Genomic DNA, 15,564 nt, shown 5'->3' with positions numbered 1-15,564 from the left:
CACAACCAGATTCAAGAACATTCGGTCACATCAGGATGTCGTCTCACGGCCAGCACCCTGCTCTGGGGGCTGGGCTTGGGGCATCAGTGCGCGCATGCTCCAGGAGGGCACAACTATATGCATGAGGCCGCTGAGGGCACAACCATATGCCCCACCTGCTAAGCCATCTGTAGAAGGCTGTTTGAGCTCTAAAAAATGACCACAATTTAGGTTTTAAATATCTTTTTGCAGTAGATAATCTTATTTACATTGATACAGAATCATTTTACATTCTTAAATTGGACACTAATAGATGCTTTATTTAGTAAATTATAAAGGAAAACAAAAAGGAAACTACTGCAAAGTGTCCTTCATTAACCTGTCTTATGATAGCTCGAGGATCTTGAAGCACACGGAAACCGCAACATGCTAGCAGCAGAGGCTGGGGGAGCAGGGTGTTTGCTCTGGCTGAACGGTGGGGAACCTTCAACTGCTCAGACTGTGCTTGTCTTTTCTGAACAAACATTTACACAGGAAAAGATGGCGATTAGCATAGAACAGTTTAAACACACTTTGTAAAATGGATGTCAACAGTGTATGTGGGGAGAACCAAGCCCCTGGCTGGCAACAGTGGCAGGGCTCCGAGTGCCGAGGCAGGTGAGGTCTGCCTGGCATGGTGGCTGCGGCAGGCTGTGGCTCAGCGGAAGGGCAGGAGTCCCACCACACCAGCTAACAACAAAACTCAACAGTTGGGCCCAAGCGGCCATCCTAGTGGGGTGGGAAGAAGGACTGTCCAGACAAGTGTCACCACCCTTGTGCTCAGGAGCGGGACTTCCAGGGACCCTCTGGTCCTTTGTATGTGCCTCCCCAGACCCCAAGCACCCACTCTGCAGTTGCTTGGTACCTTTGGGAATTAAAAACAAACTCTGAGAGGAGCCACTGACATCTCAGCAGGGGCTGAGGTGGGGAGGACAGCGCTAGGGGGGCGTGCAATCCCCGGGCTCCTGGTGAAGATGACCTGTCAGGAAGGACTCATCCCTGAACCTCCTGGAAGTGTGCTGAGAGGGAAATTAATCACTTCAGAACTCAGTGCAGCTTAAGGCTTCATTTTTAAGCTGTAAGCATGGCCTTTAATTCTTTAACTAAGATCTCCATCACATTCTATTCCAAATTAGAGTTTTACTGCTGCAAGAAGTGTCCAGCTGTCTTACTCTGCCTGAGCCAGAGAAGCCATGTCACCTACCCGTGGAAAGGAAACTTCTACCAGCCCTCAGGGTGCTCCATCTTACTGCCCAGGGGCTGTCCACCGTGACCTTTCCGTGGAGAGATGTGTTGTCACGATTTTGCTGCTGCCAAGGCAGTCCAGAGGTCTCTGCAGGCGGGGGCTCAGTGCTGTTCTGGAATCCTCCTGTCTCCCAGGTGCCCTGGCCACAAGGAGGGGCTGCTGCTCCCGGCCTAGTTTCCAGCGGATCGTTTTCCTGAGCCAAGGAGACAAACAGGTACATTTCACTTGGCATCCCAACAGAGCATATCCCTGTGGGACAGCTTCTGCTGATCTCTGGAAAGTAGCTGTGCCAAGGGAAAAGCAGAGCCCCAGCCACCAGGGACAAGCACAAGTAAAAGTGGGTCCCCAGACATCACGGGAAGCAAGTACCCCTTCTGGCAGCAGCCCCCAGGTGTACATGTCTCACGCTGCCCAGGCAGGAAATTGAGATCTGAGTTCTAGGCCTGGCTCTGCTACTATTTGCTCCATGACTGTGGGCAAGCTGGTCCCACCGCTGAGGGACACAGAGCCCCAGGAACTGGTACAGAAAGGGTGTGAAGCCGCCCCCAAAGTGCAACCTTTCTAGGAAGGGGACATAGCAAAAGGCTGGCCACTGAGGCCTGGGTCAGCCCTGTGCTATGGGCCAACTGCCATGCCTGTGCTTCCACGGGCTGAGAGGTTTGGCTCTGAGCAGAGCCAGACTTGCCACGCCGTGGGATGGCACCTCTTCCAACTCCACTGTGGGGACAGGGATATTGATTAAAGTGAGAAAAAACAGGGACTACTTCACAGAGGGGAACAAAGGGGAAAAACCTCAAGGGGTTTCCTACCTCAGCTGGGCTATCAGGAGGTAAACATTTTCTTAAGTTTGGAAAGGAATCCCTCCTTGTCCTCCCCAGCCTCGTGCCTAGCCTTGCTTCCTGCGGAGCTATCCATGGTGCTGCCACCTGGGCACAAACAGTGGAAAGAACTGAGGTCAGGGGAACATGCCTCCACGCATCACTCCCCGGTCCCCCGCCTACCCACGCCTGGCCACCCAATGGCATGGCACTCCAGGAGTGACCACATGCCACCCTAAGAAGAGGGGGCCACTTCCAAGTTGGCCGAGCTGCCCCACTTTTCACATAACTGAGGAGAACATGCCATGCAGAGCCTGAGGGCACCCAACTGCCTTTGAGTCATGAACCCACAGTAGAGGAACAAGAAACAGGGACGGACAATGACCAGCTGTCTCTGATCAGAATGACAGTAACAAAAATATGGGAAAGTGCCAGATGCCTTCCATGCCAGGCCACGCAGTTTGCACACATTAGCTCATTCAATCCTTAGAAGAGCCTTCAGGTAAATTTCAGATTAAAAAACCACAAGGGGGCCGGCCCGTGGCTCACTCGGGAGAGTGTGGTGCTGATAACACCAAGGCCGCGGGTTCGGATCCCATATAGGGATGGCCAGTTGCTCACTTTGGTGAGGGTGGTGCTGACAACACCGATCCAAGGGTTAAGATCCCCTTACCGGTCATCTTTTAAAAAAATAAAAATAAAAAAATAAATAAAAATAAAAAAATAAAAAAATAAAAAACCACAACAAAAGAATGGAGGCACAGAAGGTTAGTTTATCCAAGGTCACAAGTAGGAGGGATAACTGAGTTCGAACCTAAGCAGTCTAAAAAAAAAAAAAAACAAACCTAAGCAGTCTGACTTCAAAGCCTCAGCTCTTAACCACCATGCTATTGGCCAGAAGAAGGAAAATCATGCCCACCAAGAAAAGATCCCATTTCTAAGTCAACTGACCAGATTCCATACTCGTCTGTCACAACACCAGCGAGGAGCCTGCATTCTGCTGAACAAGCGCTCCCACCTGGGTGCCTAGGCCTACATGCTCCAGATAAAGGCAAGCTCCTATGCTGCTTCTTCAGGGCCCAGGCTGAGACACCTAGAGGAACTTGGCTGCACAAATGCATTGTTTTAAAGATTTGCCAACCACGAGGCAAGGAGGCAAACTAAGAGTACAGGCCTGTACTCAACATTTTACACCACAGGGCACATTTTTAATGCCATGTGCAGTGCATAACAGAGTAAAGAATGGGGCTGGCCAGTTAGCTCAGTTGGTTAGAGCACAGTGTCATAGCACCAAGGTCAAGGGTTCAGATCCCTGTTGGCCAGCCGCCAAAAATAAATAAATAGGTAAATAATGGTCCTGTCCCCCAGATAGTCTCAGTCAGTCAATGCCTTCATTAGTGAGAGGCCCAAAGCTTGGGGTAACAGGTCCCCAAGCAGAGTGGGGCAGAGTGGGGTAGGGTCCTCTGCTGTGTATGCCTCTAGGACCCGGCATATTTGAGCACAGGTGTGTCTTCAGAGAAGCAACAGCGACTGGAGCAAGGACATGCTGAACAACATCTGGGCAATTGCCAAGGCTGCTGGGGCGATGTTCACATTCCAGGATGCGACAGACAAGGACCTGGGCCATGCACAATACCTCTGAGCCCCACGAGGTGCACCCCACTTCTTGGTGTGCCCTCCCTCAAACCTTCCCATCCCCCGATCTGTTTTTCTTTATTCTTTGGCAGCTGGCCAGTAGGGGGATCTGAACTCTTGACCTTGGGGTTACAACACTGTGCTCTAACCAAGTAAGCCAACTGGCCAGCCCCCCTTTCCTTTAATAACATAAAGGCCTAAATAACAAAAAGGACTCTTCTAATACAACGGAATCACAAACAGAAGTTTCCCATCATTCTTCAGCCTCCTGAGACAAAGGAGAGCAGGAGTTTTAAATTCTGCCTGTCCTTGGTAAGGGGATAGCAAACTTCAGTGTGTGTGTGAGGGTGTCATACTATGAGTTTCTGCTGATGCAGCATCTAACATGTTACCCATGTGATCTCATTCAATCATATAAAAACCCTGTGAAGCAGTACTACTATTACCTCCAATTTACAGGTGAGGAAACTGAGGGCCAGAGAAATAAAGTAATTTGTACGTCTTCACAGCTAATAATGACAGAGCTGGGGCTCTGCTGCCACCCCCATCCCCAACTCTGTTGTCCTTGTTGCCTGGGGGCAAGAAGTGATTTGTGCTCCACGGCCATGGTTGTACTGGAGCCGTCTGGGAGAGCTAACGCAAGCACTTGATTAGCTGATAAGTGGTTCAGAGAGCACAACACCAACAAAACACAGACATACACCCAGAAATTCTTCTTACCTCTCCCTCTATTTAAACTTTTTTTTAAAAAAGGGGTATGGGCTCCTTTAAGAATAAGGTTTAGTGGCAGGGACATCAAAGGATATGAAGTACTAACTTTGAAATTCTAAACCAAATGTCAGTGATCAGCTGTGAGCTGCTGTACATAGACAGTGAAGTCCACACATACATCCCTTTCCTCTCTCTCCAATTCCTGATTTCTGAGGACTACCTTGGGGTAGAAGTAGAAACGTGTCCTTACAGGATGTCCTGGGCACTCAAGTGACCTCTGGTCCATTAGAAGATACAAACATGAGCATGTTACTTCCAAAGCACCTTTAAATAGAGCTGGTATATATACTGTTTGCACTTCAGAATAAACAGGAACTGCCCCATGGAAGTCCACTCCAGCTGAAAGGGCACTGCCCAGCATTTCTAGTCTGTGTCTTCAGATGGTGACCATGAAGGAGAGGTGTTACTGGTCCAACCACATGCATAGGTCAAACCAGGTCCCAGGACTCCTCCTGTCACACTGTACATGCTCATCTCTCCCGCAGAGCACTTCCTAGCCCCTGGTTAGGAAGAACATTTAGATAAACGCAGCCAATGTTTACCACGAGCCAACCTTGTGCCAGGCACTGGGCACCACTCCAGGGACAAAGAAGAAATGTTCTGGTTTACTCCGGGCAGGGATCCCCATCAGAGTTGTTCCATGGCTGTTTATAGGGTGAGGCCAGGGGAAGACAGACTAGATAACATTCTTTCCATGACTCTGTATTACCTTTGGGGGCCAAAGTGTTTTCTCCATGGTTACACAACTCGTGGTGTTGTAAGAAAGATCTAGTGCTTATCTGTAGGTGAAATTCTTTCCAGTGCCATCCTGCCTTCCTCCACTGTACTGTACATTTGCCGAGGGAGGGGACCCCGCCTCTCTGTGTATCACTTCTCAGCACATGGCAAATGCTCAATGAAAATTTTTGTGTGCAGGAACAAAGGCCACGAGATTCCAGCATCTGCTTCTGAGGAATGGGCCACCCCGCAGGTGCAGGTGCAGACCTGCACAGCCTGACTCACACAGGCTCGGGACCGCCTCCCACCCTGCTGAAGAATTTCAGCCACTGAGCCCTGAGTGCTGAGAGTCCCTGACCACCCTGTGGTCTTTCTGGTTCACAGACCAGAAAAGAGACTAGGGGTGGCTATTAGGATTTTCAACAGCTGCATAAGGGAACAAAAATAGATACTAAACTCATCAAAATATTTAGGCTGTTTATTTAGGGTTTAGGCTAAAGAACTGTATATAGGACAAATGCCTTCCATGTACCCAGCTCCTAAAATCAAAGAAAGTCTTCAAAGACACCCAGGAATCCATTTGTACCTGCACATGCTTACCAGTCTCTAATGCCTCTCTAACTCACATGCACTTAGAAGGCTACTGAAATGTGACATGAGTGTGCTTTTATCCCATAAACCACAGATACAGGAATACAGCACTGATATATGCTTTCAGTATAACCACAGTCTTTTTGAATGCTTGATATATGAGAGATTCCGGGTATACTTAAATAAATAAAAGCCACTGCTGGTGAAGTTGTCAGGAAATGGGAATTATAGGTACTGTCGTATGTTCATATGTGGATTGCAAAAGTAACTTTCTTCATAGTATGAGAAGCTTAGTCACATCCAGGCAGCAGACTGACAGCATATTCTTTGAAATTAATTCTAAAATCTTAAATGCCATTTACAAAATCTTGTCTGGGAGCCAAATTTCCCATTGGAATACATCACTGAAAATGACAACAGATATGGGTAGAAAGAAATATAATTAGATATACCCATCTCATTTTATAAGCAACTTTTCAGAAATGCATCCAATGTATATATTAAGGTTAAGCTATTCTCAACAAAATTATGTCATTACAAATTTTAAAAGGAAGAGTATCTGGCATTCAGGAGGCCCCCAATAAATCCTGGCTGAATGAGGGATGCTACCAGGACAAGGAACCATGAAAATAATGAAGATTCTGTGGATACTTACAAACTGGCTGCATAATCAATTCTCAACCTAAGCTATCAGAGAGGGGTTTAAAACAACGACCACTAATACCCAACTTTCTAATAGAGTGAAAAACACCCATGCCCAGGGCTTAGTCCTAGCAGACCTCAAAGTCCCCTGGCAGGCAGGAGGAGGGAAGGACAACTGTCTGCAGAACAAATCTCACATGTTATGTGACTATACAAACATCTGAGTTTCAGGAAGGAGAAGCTAGAGGTGCACGATTAGAGTTTTGTGGAATAATTACTCTCACTATGAGCATATCTTTTTTAGTTCAAGAGATTTAACAAGAATAAAAGAGAAAAGTGTATGTAGCAAACCATTAAAATAAGTGCCCTCTGAACACCTGTTGTGGGTTACCATACATTAATCAAAGGCCATTCAGGTTCTGAAAACTCCATCCAGGATCCAGACAAAAACAGAATTATGCAATGAGGAGGACATGTGCAGCCTGAGCCAATGACCCCTGGGCATAGCCTGTCCTGACCTGAGCAGGGTCCCAGTCAACAGAGGCCCTCCAGGAAAGAAAGGCTGCAGCTGTGATCACCTGAGCTCCCACCTGCAGGCATTCTGTATCAAATCTCTAATATTCAACTACTCTCCCCTGACAGAGCGTGACATTTGAGCTGGGTAAATAATGCATATCTGTTCACTGCCAGATGAATTTAGAGTTAGCCCTGCTCTAAAAAGGCAGATCGAGTCCTCTGATTATGGTTTCTACTGCTGCGGTTGCTGCTGTTTACAGACCCTCTGAAATGCTGGCAAAGCACTCCGGGTCAGGAATGCACCAACCCTTCCAATCCATCTGCTCCTTTTTTTTTTTTTTTTTAAAAAGATGACCGGTAAGGGGATCTTAACCCTTGACTTGGTGTTGTCAGCACCACGCTCAGCCAGTGAGCGAACCGGCCATCCCTATATGGGATCCGAACCCGGGGCCTTGGTGTTATCAGCACCGCACTCTACCGAGTGAGCCACGGGCCGGCCCTAATTTGTTCTTTTTTTTTCTAACTTCTTAAGATGGGTGTCCAGTTCAAATCGGTGGTGATAAGTAACAAAAGGAGCCAGGCAATGGGTCTGAGGCAGGCTTTAATGGAAATGCTCTCAGGTGAGGTTCTGCAGCCCACAAGGGAGTGAGGCCGGGGAAGTCGTGCCCAGGGTAGATACAAACAGGTATTTATAGGGGAGGGCTGTTGGTGATCCATCTGCTCCTTAGCAAGGACTCCCATGAAGGCTTTGCCCCAGGTCACGAGGCAAATGGCAGAACCAAGGATAGAACTCAGAACCCAGCCCAGTGCTGCACAGAGCTGGCTAGCAGAAAGCCTCTGGCATGCACAGAGGAGAAGAGAAGCACTCACTGGGGACCTTTCAGAGGCTTTGTGAAGACCCGCAAATGGAAAACCCCATGTGCTGCTGTGGATCATCTACCCTTCAAGGGACTCCAAGGCCCCCATGTGCCACCTTGTCATCCCTAGACCCCTTACCGGTACTTGTGTGGGTGACACCATTCACCGTCCCCTCCACGTCAGTCTCATCCTCAGCGTAGCTCAGGATCAGGCTCTGCTGCCGGCTCGTCAGCCGCCTGTGGACCAAGCACAGTTAGCAGCCAAGAGCTTGCTCTGGCGGCTCTCTGAAGGACACACATGCAATAGGCCCTTCACAGAGTGTGGGAAATGTAAGACCCCGACCCAAGCAGGGGCGCACACCCTGAGCCAGTGATGAGAACCTGAGGGCCATGACCTCAAAGCTTCTGTAAAGAAAAGCTCCTGAAATGCCCTAGGTTGTTTAAACAACTGTCCTGCTGGCTGTGCTCAATACAGTTTACGGGGGAGTGGGGGGTTTGCAAGTGTATGTGTAAAGCAGGTAAGACATTATCTAATTAATCTAATGAAAAGGATGAGCACTGAAAATGTTACCTCCCAAGGAAGTACACACGCCCTGCCCTGGGTGCCTAAAGTGCTCTGCCCAGACCGCCTCTCCCGACCCATTCATAGATCTGTCTTTCCCACCAGACTGCAAGCTCCTGAGCATGAGGGTACTTGAGAAAGTTCATGGAAAAACAGAATTAAAAGGTAATACAAATCTTTCCATGAACTTTTTGAAGTACCGTCATAATAATAACATCAATGCTAAAATCAACAATAGCAGCGATAGCCAAGCCTTTCCTGTGTATCATTCATTCAAATCTCCCACCAACTCAATGAGGTCGATCCTTCTACTACGTCCAATTGACAGATGGAGAACTTGGGACACACCTGACTAAAGGGAGAAGGGACCTTCCTAGGCCATAAGCTCATGGGGACAGAGCTAGGGCAGACCCAGGTGGTCTGGCTTGGCACTGACCCCCTGCCCGGAATGCTGGGTGCAGGGCCTGACAGGTGAATGAGTGTACAGCAGTCTCGCAAGCCTGGCCATGGCCTAGGTGGGTGCTTACTTTGGAACTCTTATCTTGATGTGAATGTAGTGGTCTCCGTAGCCGTAGCTGTTAATCCGGGGGATGCCTTTCCCACTCATCCGAATCTTCTGGTCTGTCTGAATCCCCGGGGGGATCTACAAAGAAAGGATATCTGTGGTTTTTCCAGGTCCCCATCTGCCCAGATAAAAACACTTTTACTAGGCCGGCCCGTGGCTCACTCGGGAGAGTGCGGTGCTGATAACACCAAGGCCACGGGTTCGGATCCTATATAGGGATGGCCGGTTTGCTCACTGGCTGAGCGTGGTGCTAACAACACCAGGCCAAGGGTTGAGATCCCCTTACCGGTCATCCTTTAAAAAAAAAAAAAAACACTTTTACTGCACGAGGACAACCTTGAGAGGAACTCCCCAAAAGAACTTCCACTCAGATTTCTAGAACAAGTCTGCCAACGACCACATGGAAACTGGTTAAGCTAGAGTCTGCCCAGAGCACAGCCTGCACCTAGGATGTGGAGGCAGGAGTTTGGGGAGGTGAGCCCAGGAAGCGGGAGAGGCCAGACCTGGGAGCAGGAAAAGCCAACACGGGGTGCACAGCCGAGGCTGCACCTTGGCCTCTGCAGGCTGGACTCCACTGGAGAAGCCCAGAGAATGGCCCCCAAACTGAGAAGCCACAGGGAGCCCTGAGGTGACACAGTGGTGTGACCTGGAGCGGGGAAGTGCCTGAAGTGGGAGGTGGGGGTAGGAGGTACAGATGATGCCCAGGAAGTGTCCACTGTGACTGTGACTGAAGACAGAGGTGGCTAAGGGGCTGGGATACAGCACCAGAGGCTGCTCTCATAGCCAGACGCGGGGCGTGAACATGGGCAAAAGGCATATGCCAGGGCGACATGTCCCTACAGCACAGCTGTGGCACAGGACCTGGGACCAGCAGAGTGGATGCCAGCCCAGAACTGCTTTCCATGGTGATTATACAGTCAAGGAATAGCCCCAAATTCCTAGTGCCCTCCCCCAAGTCTCTTCTCCCCTCTGAAACCCCAGCTGGTCGCTCACAGGGTCGAGGCCATGTGTCAGCCATTTCCCACCTCAGAAAAAGAGCACTAGGCTACAGGGGGGCCAAAGTGCTCTCACGCCTCTTACCGTCACGCTGATGGTCTCGTACAGGCCCTGGGCTCTGGCCGTCCCCCCAAGAAGAGCCTGAGCTATAGAAATAAAGAGGTCGGAGTGGATGTCTGCACCGTCCCTCCGGAACACGGGGCTTTTCTGTACCTGAGGCCAAACACGAGAGGTAAGTGTGACCCACCAGAGAAGTCCTGCTTGAGGCTGGACATCAGCCACATGTCTCGCCAGACCTGAGCTCAGGGCCTGGCAAACTTTATGCCCCTTCTGTGCTAAGGCATCATATGGAGAGAAAGAAATGCTATTTCATCAAAGCAAAACAGCACCTCAAGGCTCCGGGAGTGACACTTCTATACATTTATATACTGCAATGGAAGAGTGCCTAGATTTCCTCAGTCTCAGATCAAGCTGTTCAATTGTGAAGAGAAATAAAAACATAAAATTGGCTTTTTGAGCTTTTAAAAAAAACCTTACTTTATTAAAAAGTATAAGGGCTGGCCTGTGATTCACTTGGGAGAGTGTGGTGCTGATATCACCAAGGCCAAGGGTTCGGATCCCTATATAGGGATGGCCGGTTAGCTCACTTGGGAGAGTGTGGTGCTGACAACACCAAGTCAAGGGATAAGATCCCCTTACCAATCATTAAAAAAAAAACAAAAAGTATAGACAGACACAGACTAATAAGTCTACAAAAGCAAAAATAGCTTATCTTCCAGATGGTCATTTGATAAAAGCTACTTTCAGACAGATTGGCAGCACTGGGATTAATTTAATTTTATAAATAGTTTTTTAATAATAAGTTTTTTGTGTCTCAAAGACATTCTTTGCCCTCAGTGCTCTCTCTCTCTCCTTTTTTCCTCTATTATTAGATGGGAACAGAAGCTAAGTTCCCTGCCAAATTCTTCATATAGATTGGTTTTAAGCTTTTTGCCTTGGTCTGATTTCTTAAGTCTAGAAGATTCGTCCTTGACATTATTTTCGTCTTTGTTTTAAATTACAAAATATCTCACATATTCAAAAAGACAAAGTAAATAATATAACGGCTGACCAGCTAGCTCAGTTGATTAGAGCATTGCCTTGTAACACCAAGGTCAAGGGTACAGATCCCCAGCCAGCCAGTGCCAAAATAAATAAATAAATAAATAAATAATAAAAATTAAAAAAATAAAAACATAACACAGTTTGCCTAACCCCACCTGGGCAATAAAACGTCACAAGTGCAGCTGAAGCCTCTTTGCCCCTCTTTGGTTAGCCACTCCCCTGAATTTAGTATTTATCACACCTACAATCATCATTTTACTCTATGGATTTCCATGTCCCTACATAACATATGATGCCCTCTTCTCATGTGCTTTAACATTTTATGTAGATGGTCCCCTACGCCCCACAGCCTCTCGGGACCAGCTTGCTTCACACCATCACTGGTGACTGAGATGTCTCATGTTGACATGTGTGACCTGGTTCTCTCCTTCTGACTCTGTGACTCTGTGACTATGGAGCCACTTTCTGTTCGAGGACAGCTGGCTGCTGCCAGTGTCTCACTACTACCAACGGGGCTGTCATGCACACTCTTGTACCTGTTGCCTGCTACACTTACGTGGGTCTGTCGTATATATACGCCCAGCAGTGTAATTGCTGGTAGAAGCATCATCTTCTCTAATGTTTCCATTACCTCGGAAAACCAGGGTCTGCCCTTGTATACAGTATATAAAAATATACCTTTAGCACTTAACTGCCCCATCAACAATTTCATACATAAATAAGAACACAGGCGCTGGGTCATGGCTCACTCAGGAGAGTGTGGTGCTGATAACACCAAGGCCACAGGTTTGTACCCCTATATAGGGATGGCTGGTTAGATCACTTGGGAGAGCGTGGTGCTGACAACACCAAGTCAGGGGTTAAGATCCCCTTATCAGTCATCTTTACAAAAAAATAAAATAAAATAAAATAAATAAATAAATAAATAAGAACACAGGAGATGTTTTCTGTATTTTTATGCATCCTACGTTTCTAACTTTTAAACAACTTAAGGAAGTGGTATTCTCTCCACAACAGGCACAAAACCTTGACAATAAGAGACAGCTAATAACCAGGTCAAGGTGGCTACAGTTCCCTTCAGTGACGCAAACAGTGAACTGGCCAGTCAGCTCTGTTGGTTAGAGTGTGCTGTTGTAACAACCAAGGTCAACGGTTCAGATCCTGTGTCTGCCACTGCCAAACAAACACAACCACCATAAAGGAAAAAGAAACATGAATGGCAGTACATGCTCCAATCTCAGTCCAGCAAGCACCCAGGAGACCCTGTGCAGGGCAGAGCACCTACCCTGAACGTGATGAAAATTTCTCTTTTTCCTACAGGCATCCGCACAGTTTGGCCATCTTCAACTCCTACAAGAACAAAAGTTCAAAAGAAAACAATTATTGTGGGACCTCCCATGGCATTTTCTACCTGACATCCATTTATACCCCATGGGCTTCTTTGCTCTTCCTGTTTCTTAACGAGAAACAATGTGATTATGCAAAACAGCAACAAGGATAACTTTCTTTTTTTTTTTTTCCTTTTTATCTTTTTTCGTGACCGGTAATGGGATCGCAACCCTCGGTGTCGCGCCCGCACCGCGCTCAACCAGTGAGCGGACCGGTCTCTATATGGGATCCGAATCCTCGGCCGCACTCTACCAAGTGCGCCACCGGGCCGTCCCAAGGATAACTTTCCAAAGGTGCCACATGCAACAACTGATAACTGAACAAGAGCACCTTCGAGACACTTATGCAAGGATGTGGACGCCTGCCTCCTGCTTGGTCTGCGCAGTGCCTCAGGGAGTCTGCAGTCTAGCAGGAGAAATGGGTATGAATCAAATGGCAATGCTAAAAAATGTGTCATTACAAACAGACATGTTCTTAGAAGAAAAAAATGGCAACTCCAGAGAAAGGTACTTCTAAAGAACAAGGAGAAAAGGCTGGCCCGTGGCTCACTCGGGAGAGTGTGGTGCTGATAACGCCAAGGCCGTGGGGTCAGATTCCATATAGGGATGGGTGGTTAGCTCACTGGGTGAGTGTGGTGCTGACAACACCAAGTCAAGGGTTAAGATCCCCTTACCGGTCATCTTTTAAGATAAATAAATGAATGAATGAATAAATAAATAAATAAATAAAAAAGAGCAGGGAGGAGAGAAATGATACTCGAGCCAGGATCTCCAAGATGAACAGTCAGCCATGGAAATAAATAAATGAATGAATGAATAAATAAATAAATAAATAAAAAAGAGCAGGGAGGAGAGAAATGATACTCGAGCCAGGATCTCCAAGATGAACAGTCAGCCATGGAAAAGACGGTGGGCAGTGAGTTTCCTACACAGGAAGGGCAGAGGCAGAGAATGTGTTCTGGGAAGCATCATGGCCCACTCAAGGAGCTGAAAGAAAGTCAGGAAGGCTGCAGGCTGGCAACAACAGGGCAACAGACTAACAAGAGGGGAGGCTGGAGAGGGGGACAGGGGCCAAGAAAGGAACTAATTTCTTAGCCACTGAATCACTGAAAGATCTGGGCTTAAACAGGGCAAGTGCCATGGCCAAGCTGCCCTGTTATGGGACGAGCCACCAGAAATGGTTGACAGAGCAGTCACGTGCTACCCAGGGGTTGGAGTCAGAGAGACTGGGGTGGCACTGGGACGATGCTGGCCTTGTCACTCATCAACTGAAGACAGAAGGGACAGAAGGGAAGAAACTGTGGGATAGGAGCTGCCCCCTGACCAAGCAAGAGCAGAGTGGGCACAGGTTTCTTCTCCCCAATGTGACAAGCAAAGTGCAGATTTTAAGGATAACTGGTGCAGATTCTCGTTCCTCCTCCAGTGCAGAACTCAAGGGTCTCAACCACAGCGTCTACCATGGTCGATCACACAAAGCCAGCGGCCTAGCCCTCCCCGACCCCAGGCACAGAGCGGGCCTGAGAGCCCACCTGCGGGCACGGGGATCATCACTCGCTTCTTCTGCTTGGCCTGTCCTGCTCCTCTGCAGACCACACAGGGTGTTGTGATGATGGAGCCTCGGCCACCACATCTTCGACACGTGGAACGCATCACAAAAGGGCCCGTATTGATGGTTTCCTGATGAAAAGGAGAAGAAGAACGGTAGCGTTAAGTATGCAGGTAAACTGGTGGCTGTGGTTCCGGGAACGCAAGGAGCATGAGAAAAATGTTTCATTAAAGGCTTGCCTTTTAGGTGCATATGCGCTAAAACACTTGCCTAAGAAGACAGGAGCAGGGGTTCAAACTGCTAATCTGACCTGCTAGAACACACCGGATTTTAACTCCAGATCACCAAGAGACTGAAAAATGAGACACAGCCTTTCTATAGAAGTACCTGAAAACCCCTAGGAACTGAGCAGTACATATAAACAAGATTATTGCCCCTCTCATTACAAGGGTGAGAGTTGGGAAAATACAGGAAAATAAAGAAGTGACAGTTAGATGCAGACCCTCCCCCTGAGCTGTCACACTGCTCACTGAGCCTACAACTCCAGGGGAGGAAAAGCACAGGCCTGTCTCCTTAGGGCCACAGGGGAAGCAAGAGCTGGGCTGAGTTCACCAACGCCCCTCACCCCTGGCAAGGGTACCCAGGAGCATGACACAAGCTACTCTTCTCACAGGCACCAGTGCCCTGGCCTACCCCTGCCAGCCCCCAGCTCCCAATGCTCCTAACTGTCCCTCCTGGGTGTGCGAGTGGTCAAGGGCACCAAACACAGCTGTGGTTCAAAGGGGTGCGGGTGAGACTCCCATGGGGGCTGCTCTGCGGAAAATAGCCATGAACAGGAAGACCAGGCAGAGACCAAGTGTGGGGTCAAATGCACAGGGACTACATTCAAGTTGGCAGTGGGAACAGAGCCCTCACACATCTTCACTCCCGTGCTGTTCCTGGAATGTCTCCTTCTGTCTCCGCCCACCTAACCCCTGCCTTCTTCAGGAGCCCCTCATCTCCCAGCCTCTCGCAGAGCTGGTGAATCCTTATGATTTGTGGCCATTCCCACCAACCCTCTCTTGGTATTTAGAAATCAATTAACATTTTATTTAACTTCTTTCAATTTTTTTTTTTTGGTAAATTAGCAAATACAGGGCCGGCCCGGTGGTGCACTGGAGAGTGCGCCGCTTGGGAGTGCAGCGGCGCTCCCGCCGAGGGTTCGGATCCCATGTGGAGACCGGTTCCCGCTCACTGGCTGAGCGCGGTGCGGGCGCAACACCGAGGGTTGCAATCCCGTTGCCAGTCCCCGGTGCGGACACGACACCGAGGGTTGCAATCCTGTTACCGGTCAGTAAAAAAAGACAAAAAGGAAAAAAAAAAAAAAATAGCAAATACATGCCTGATGTGGCAGATCAAAGAATACGCCGGTATATAAAGAAAATGTTACTCATCTCCTCTTCCTGATCTCAGAACTGGGGGGCATAAAGACAGCTGGAAAAAAATCTGAATACATGCCAATAATGGTATTTTATCAATGTTAAATTTCCTGGACAAGGGGCATAAAGAATAATTACAATTTGTAACAATATATATGCTAGTAATATTGATTT

General features: G+C 48.2%; 1 protein-coding gene across 1 annotated transcript in view; it reads right to left on the bottom strand.

The window, feature by feature from the left end:
* Positions 1–205: 205 nt before the first annotated feature.
* Positions 206–15,564, bottom strand: part of DNAJA3 (DnaJ (Hsp40) homolog, subfamily A, member 3) — a 31,465-nt gene continuing 16,106 nt past the window's right edge. Inside the window, exons 6-12 of the mRNA XM_008573830.1 lie at positions 13,956–14,103; positions 12,324–12,388; positions 10,019–10,147; positions 8,901–9,016; positions 7,951–8,048; positions 2,074–2,190; positions 206–1,457 (exon numbers count right to left, since the gene is read on the bottom strand). Coding sequence (XP_008572052.1) covers positions 2,087–2,190; positions 7,951–8,048; positions 8,901–9,016; positions 10,019–10,147; positions 12,324–12,388; positions 13,956–14,103 — 660 coding nt within the window. The 3' untranslated portion in view covers positions 206–1,457; positions 2,074–2,086. The remainder of the gene's footprint in view (positions 1,458–2,073; positions 2,191–7,950; positions 8,049–8,900; positions 9,017–10,018; positions 10,148–12,323; positions 12,389–13,955; positions 14,104–15,564) is intronic.

The sequence above is a fragment of the Galeopterus variegatus genome, unplaced genomic scaffold (genome assembly GCF_000696425.1).
Source record: "Galeopterus variegatus unplaced genomic scaffold, G_variegatus-3.0.2 Scaffold968, whole genome shotgun sequence".
Classification (NCBI taxonomy): Eukaryota; Metazoa; Chordata; class Mammalia; order Dermoptera; family Cynocephalidae; genus Galeopterus; species Galeopterus variegatus.
The sequence above is the reverse complement of the archived record's forward strand: the minus strand, read 5'-3'. Positions and strand labels throughout refer to the sequence as shown.